Below are 7,576 nucleotides of genomic sequence, written 5' to 3'. Positions count from 1 at the left end.
TAAATGTTATCAAGTGAATGACTTATAGATCAGATGTGTTTCGCCAGTTTGCCAATATGCTGTTCTGCTCCGCTTAATCACAGTTCTCTGGTAATGGTTCTACTTTTGCAGCATGAAACCCAAAAATTGTTGTACATCGCAAAATATACATCAACAGTTCTCTACTCACCATCTACTTCTACTCAGCACTATCAACTTCCCCACAGCCGAAAAGGGAAGCATTCGATCAGTCAAAAGCTTGAGATGAACTTTTGTATCTTAGCCTGTGATCGCTCTTTCTCTTCCGCTCCTTCCGTATCACCGATGTTGTCATGATACTCCTGTGGTTCAAAAAGCAAGAGCATTGGATTAGGGTAGGGTACTAAAACATCCAAGCACTTGGCAAAATCCTGCACTGAAAAAAATCCTAAATATAAGCAAGATGGACATATCTCTAGCAGATCTAAGGTTCAGAAATAGGATCTTCAACATGCAAACAATTATCGAGTGTAAGCTTATTGAACTGGGGATAATGCGGTATTTTGTCTTGACATTTGGAACTAGTGAAACAATGGTCATTAGATAGATAGTGCGTCTAATAGTAGCAACCAAAAACTGCTGCAGACAATTGTCAGTTTTAAAAAAGGCCATTGTTGAAAATTCAGGAATTGCCTGCACACCCTTCAAAGTACCTATTGGCAGGCACACTACCTTGTAGAATGGCTAAAGAATGACAACAGATTAACACAAGCTACGAAATGGCAAAATGATGACACCAGTTTACAACTGCAAATGGCAAAATGTGGCTTATGCAGTTTCAAAGGAAAACATAGTCATTTCTCTCAGCAAATGATATGAAAGCTACCTTTCTTTTAAGACTTCCATATTTTCAAATATTCAATCGACAACTAAAGAAAACTTCTGTCTTAGCAATCCACTCATTTTTATGAAGAAATGCCTACTCTGCAAAGGTTGGAGCCCAGACAGGTGCACAGGCACACGTGAAGGATAGCGACTGTGTGCTTGGTTTGATTCAGATTGCACATGCAACAAAAATGCAGAGCATACATGTCCTAAAGCCATATTAGAATTGTTGAAATGTTTAGGAAGATAGGAAAATTTGTGGAGGTCTTACTGTGCTTAAGGGGATGTAAAACAATCTAGGGGTACTGTGTTATATGTCCTAGGAACTGAAGTTTTTTTTTTTGGGTCTGGGGAAGTGAAGCTTGAAATTACAAAACCAGAATTGAAGATGGTGGGAATCTGGAAAACACCAGTTAAGCTCTTGGAATCAGACCAAGATTCCTCAAAAATCAACTAGTCCACCATTTCATTTAATATCCTCATTTGCAAACCACAAACTGAATGCTTCAGCGTAGTCTATACTCAAGGAGCCTTATGTTAATTTCCTTTCTTAGTATGCCACAACTGCAAGTTTCAGCTTGCTAAATAATTCTAAAGCCAACAATACTTCTTTTCAGGCATGCACAAACCAATTTAATAAAAAGAAATCACAAACTGCCAATTCTTGTACCCAATAAATAAATTGGATTAATATCTACATGAACACCAATGCCTGCTGCTTATTTTCTTTCCAATGACAAGTTACTTAAGATCATTCCAAGATTCCTTGGTCTGCTAAAATACAAAAACATGGGTCCAAGCATATTTAAATGCTGCTATTTGCTATCACCTCCAAGAACTTGAACATCATATATCAACTATCACCATGATGCAGGCCCTAGGTAGGATCTAGACTGGAGAATAACTGAGACTGGAGAGTAAACGAGTAAGTAGCAAATAGCTAAAAGGGACTTAAAAGTTAAAACTGGAACCCTTAAGCCAGAGTTGCATAAACTGCTTTTTAGCAAACTTCAAAACTGAAAACTACAACAACTACTACTCCTTTAAAGTAGTCCAGACCCAACTACCTACAATAAATACACCCAACTCCAGAGTCCTCTAGCTAAACACTACACGTAACACAGAAAAATAAAACTAAAGGTTAACATTAGACAAAATAACAGCATTTAATGAGACTCTGGGTTCTAAGAATGCTTTTAAGTTTCGCTAAAGATATACCAACTGGTCTAAAGATACACTGACTGCTTTACATTGCGCTTGATGTTAAAAATCAAAGATAACAGAATTTACAACAAAATTTTAGAAAAAGATATTAAGGGGGCAAAAAACAAAACAAAATTGCAATTAACTAGAATATTAACGACAGGCAACATATGTACCTGAAGTATAGCTTGAACATCCTTCTTAGTAAGCCTTTGCTGATTGAGAAGTAGCTCAATTCTTCGTCTCAATTGCAGATGCCTGAAAAAATAATTACAAGATCATACACGTGTAACAAAATTCATGTAATGCGCACACACACACACATCTAAGAGAACTACAAGCCAGAGCATTAAATACACCCAATATGAAATTGCAACTTACTCGGAGCACCAAAGATGACCCAGAATTATAGCAATCAACTGCAGCATATAAATACGGGATTTAGCTCAAAAAAGAAAACTCAAAATACCGGGCAAATATAGATTACTGAAAGTTATGCATGAGAGCACAAGTGTTATAAATCTGATACTCAATGTATATTATTTGAAGATTTGACCGTAGTGTCTCTATCCTTCCATCAACGGAATTGAGCTATGGTTCATGGACATAATTTGAATACTGGAATAACTAGTATTTGATAATAAAACTTGCAAGAGCCTCAACTTTCCAGCTTGTTTATCATCAATTTTTTGGGTACAGCTTATTTATCCTCGATTTGATCTTTATGCATTCCATTTCAATTGAACACTACAATAACTTCATGTGAATTTGGTTTTGTTTAATGAACATAAGAGTTAATGGGTGTGTTGACTCTTAGGTATATTAGCTCATTATTAAGAATTTTTACACAAAAGAGCTCATAAAGATGACAATTTTCTGACAACACGATACAACACAGAACAAGACTAATAGTCAAGGCTAACATTTGTCAGACCATATGGCTTTGAAAAATTTACTTCATATCAAATTCCTTATATCTCTCACGACAAGAATCCATGCTAATTGACACCTCCTGCTATAATTTCAGATGATAGTATTAAATTTCTTCATAATTTGCATATATAAATCTCAAAATTTAGGATGTCTCACTCCCTCAGCAGACGTCCCACATCACTTGAGCCAAGGCTCATAGCCTTATAAGTTTCAAAATTGTAGGCTGAAGTTGAAATCACTGACTCTATCAAGTCAATAGCTTTAAAAAAAAACTAATTTAAAAATTGCTTATATGTTCTACTAGTGTCCATAGAAAAATTCCAGAGCTCAATGATCACAGCAAAAACAAACCTGAAGGCTATAAAGGCCAGCTTCAAGCTTCCGAATGTATATTTCCTCTTCATCCATCTGAAAGTTGTAAGAGAATACTTGCAAGTGAAAATATTATAATGTGAATGATATAGAGTATTGAAAATTAAAGAAGAAATTAACCTCTAAATCATCAAGATCAAGCTGGGCAATTCGGTCAGTTTCTGCTGTAACTCTATTTGAATATCTGACATGAAAAGCACAGAAAAAAAGAACATGAGCAGAACAAGCATAAAAACAAGTTTAGAATATATATTGAGATGAAACCATAAAGTGGCGTTCGGTAACGTTTTCATACCCATATTTTCATTTATTTAAAAATGAAAATAGGGTGAAAATGTGTTAAAATATTTCTCAAAATGCAGAAAATGAGAAATGGAAATATTTTAAACTTTTGCAAAGGAAAAGTGAAAGCATCAATTTGACGTTTTCACTTTTTCATTTTCATTTTTAAAACTTACTTTTGAAAATTGTTTTCAAAAACGTTACCGAACAGGGCCTAAGCATGCTATGTCAAACCTTCATTTTAAGCACAGCAATAAATGACTAAAATGAGTAAAGATAAGAAAGGCTAACCTCATATAAAGTTCCATAAGCCGGTCTATCTTTTCACACTCATTTTCCACAAACTTGCTCAACAGTCTCTCCCTTCTGGAACCCCTCGTAATTCCACCTGAGTTGGGATTTTGGGGCAACATCAGTTAAAGTGTATGGTTAAATAATCAAATAAAATTGTGCTTATTGGTGATTTTAGCACGGATACACATATTTTATGTAACCTAATGCAATGGAATGGTATCTGAACTCAACTATATTCAACTGGGGCAACTCACCATTCTAAGCCTCAAATGCCCAAGCCAAATTATCTCAAAAGAAGAATGAATAACTAGAATGAAATCATTAACCAATGATGCTAAGGGTTTAGTGCATATACATTTAACTAATTTGTTTTTCTTCGTCTTCTAATAAAACCGGTGTCACCGTACTCGCATGTAACCTGCTTGGCAGTACCTTGGGTACCATGATATCGATATGACAAACACACTTCTAGACATTTACAGTGTCCCGGAACTCACAACGTATAAACTTCTCAAAGTATTCTCCTTAGGTTAGTTTGCTAGAGTGAGGGAACTAAAGAGAGGGAATGAGGAAAAAAATGATGAAATTTGCAAGGGAAGAGCATTTATGTAGAACCATGAGCTACAAACAAATCTAAAACGATTTTCTCTCATCTACAATTCAGTACTATACATTTTAAGCAGTTTTAACATCTATCGTCTAGTTGTCTGCTTTAATTTATGAAAGATAAAAATCTGAAAACAAAACATCAACAAAAGGGTCCTTAGCTATCGAGCTGTCAGTGCACTTGATCAATAGAGTGGATATGTGAAAGATGCTTGGAGTTCAACTACCTTTCTCATCAGCAACGACCTTGTATCCAGGTAACTCCAAAAACTACACATTATTTTAAAATTTCACCCTTTGGGATTTGTACATAAAGAATACAAATTATGAGTACGCTATTACCTCTCCCTTTCACTCAATCTATTATCTATTCATCTATCTATCTATCTATCTTATCTATCTACTTTCTTTAAGTTTACATTCCGCACATGCAACAATTTGGCCAAATGCAATCCTGTTCTGTGTTACCCTGTATCATCAGTCCTTCACAAAGAACATGCATGAAAACAAATGTGTTTCCCCCTCTTGTTGTTCCCAAACATGATGCACACCTGGACCCTAAGTAAAGCTGTGTAATAGTGCCAACTAATATACTTAGATCTAAAAAATATCCTCATTAATTCCAGAACCAGTTCTCGTTTCCCTACCTACCAACTAGATGTTTCATTTAGACCGAAACCCATGATGTGCATTCAAGCATCAAGTCCTTTTAAATATTCTAATTGAGAGCCTATTATGCTGGTGTTCAACCAGTATGCCTCACCAAGTTCTTATGCATCTGCTCAGTTATGAATAGTAAGAAAACTTACTCATGTTCTTTCAATAATGAGACCAAGAGGCCCAAAGACAACAAAGGTAGGGAATGAGGTAGAAGGAGCAACTCATGCTACAATGATTATATAATAGCAACTGAGATACAAAATTAAAGAGGTGAAAACAAAGGGCAAAGGGCATCAACGTGCAGAGCATTCACATAATCATTATAAGTGCACTTGCCTGCTTACCAAATAATGATGCAATTAGTGACACAATGCGCTCCTCCAATTCCTCATGATACCTTTCTTTCTTTTCATTCTTATTGATGGGTACCTACATAAAACAACAGAAATGCAAAGTCAACCACCCATTCACCTTCTTCTATAAAATACACAGTATAAAGTGCAACGGCCAACGAGTTACATTATCAATACTGCAGCTCTTTGCATCTTAGCACCAATGCAACAGGCATTTAGTTGTGTTATCAATACTAACTGTCTAACTGTGTAAGGTGGGAAAGAAAAGCATACAATATCACCATGAAAATGCCGATATTAAGTCTTAATGCTCGCAAAGTAAATCATGTCAAATGTCTTCATAATGCCTAGACCAGAGGATAACTACATTACTTTGTAACTTAAGCAAAGGGAATGCAGCAGCACTTGCCTTACCCATAAAAGCTGCAAAGGCCGTCTTCAACCCCAAGACATCAACAAAACGCTCACAAGCCGGCGGGTACTTGGTCATTGCAAAATCCAGAGCCCTTATGGCGGAACCATAAGCAGACTTCTTCTGCTTCATTATAATAATCATCAACTCCACCCCTTCGGCCTTGAGAAACTTCTCCCTGTTCTCCAAAGGCATCAACAATCCACACAAACAATTGAACAGATTCTCCAGCATCTCCGCCTCGTCGGGGCTCTTGGGGTCCTTGTTCTTGTACATAGCCACCGCCTGGAGCAGCACATCCACGCCGTTCATCTGCCCCAGCCTCTTCTGATTGGCCTCACTACTCTGCAACAGAATCGCCAGAATCTCCGAGGCGTACTGCTTGTTCCCATCAAACTCCTTCACCTTGATCTTGCTCATCAGCCACTTGAGCAGCTTCGTCTTCTCGCAGACCAGCTCCGCCGCCGCCGGCTTCACCTCGATCAGATTCTCGATCGTCGCGAGCGTGGCGTACACGGCGGCCGTCTCGTCGGGGTCGGAGTCGTTCAGCCGGAGCAGATTCTGCACCAGAAGCTCGACGACGTTGTTGTCGACGAGCGCGTCGACCAGGACGCGCGCCGGCTCGTCGTTCTCGTCGACGGCGTCCTCGTCGGTCAAGTCCTGGAGGAGCTGGACGACGTCGATGGCGATGTCGGTGTTGTCGTGGCTGAGGAGGTTGAGGATGGACGGAACGGTGTTGAGGGAAACGAGGTCCGGGTAGAGCTCCGGAGCGCTGGCGAGGCCTTTGAGCTTCTGGAGCTCGTCGTGGAGTTCGATTTCGGAATCGGCGAAGCGCTCCGGTTGGTCAGGGTACTTAAGGCGGGCGGCGATGTTGTCCTTGAGGCGGCGCTCGAAGGCGAGGACCAGCTTCTTTAGGGTTCGAGCGTCCCAGGCTTCCAGTGAGCTTTCCTGCTTCTCTAACTCCGCCCAGACGGCGAGGTCGACGCCGTTAGTGGCGGCGACGTTGGGGAAAGAAGCGACGTCGCCGCGTTTGCGTTTGGCATCGCGATTATCTGCCATTTGTGGCCTTTTCAGATGCAAAACCCTTTGGGAGCTCAGCTATTTTAGCTTCTGAAAGCACAATGGACATTTCTAACTAGCCCCTCAAACTCATAGGAACCCTTTTTTTTAGTAGACGATTTTTTTTTTAATAATCGTAACCGCCCAACTTTTGAAATTTCAATCTGCTCAAAAAAATAACTTTGAAATTTCAATTTTACCTTTTAATATCAAATTTCTAAAACTATAAAATACAATTTATTCCGCAAGAATTATTATTCTATTATTATTGCGTGTCTTAGTCTATTTAGGTTTCTTTATTATAATAGATTATGTTTTAATGTAATACATATGAATCTCTGATTCTTCGAGATACTCCGTATGTAATGTATATATATAGACCTCATTATCAATCAATAAAGAGTTACGTTATGTTCTTTTATGTTGTTATTATTCTCGTTTCTATCATACTCGAACAAATTATCAGCATTTGTTCTAAAGTGTCTGAGCGACGAGACCACCAGAAAATCTAAACCCTAGCCCTTAAATCTTATGCTCCAGCAACCTTTTCTTTTTGGCA

At 38.4% G+C, this 7,576-nt stretch overlaps 1 protein-coding gene across 1 annotated transcript; it reads right to left on the bottom strand.

Annotated features, from left to right (window-relative positions):
- LOC126799665 (uncharacterized) lies at nucleotides 1-7,095 on the bottom strand. Its single transcript, XM_050526915.1, has 8 exons — nucleotides 5,956-7,095; nucleotides 5,538-5,622; nucleotides 3,925-4,021; nucleotides 3,472-3,535; nucleotides 3,331-3,387; nucleotides 2,428-2,465; nucleotides 2,223-2,304; nucleotides 1-320 (listed from the first exon to the last, which is right to left on the bottom strand). The coding sequence occupies exons 1-8, from the start codon at nucleotides 7,015-7,017 to the stop codon at nucleotides 231-233; spliced, it is 1,575 nt and encodes a 524-aa protein (XP_050382872.1). The 5' UTR covers nucleotides 7,018-7,095; the 3' UTR covers nucleotides 1-230.
- Nucleotides 7,096-7,576: the final 481 nt, after the last annotated feature.

Source organism: Argentina anserina, chromosome 1, assembly GCF_933775445.1.
Source record: "Argentina anserina chromosome 1, drPotAnse1.1, whole genome shotgun sequence".
Lineage (NCBI taxonomy): Eukaryota > Viridiplantae > Streptophyta > Magnoliopsida > Rosales > Rosaceae > Argentina > Argentina anserina.
Note: the sequence above shows the minus strand (reverse complement) of the source record. Positions and strands in the feature narration are given on the sequence as shown.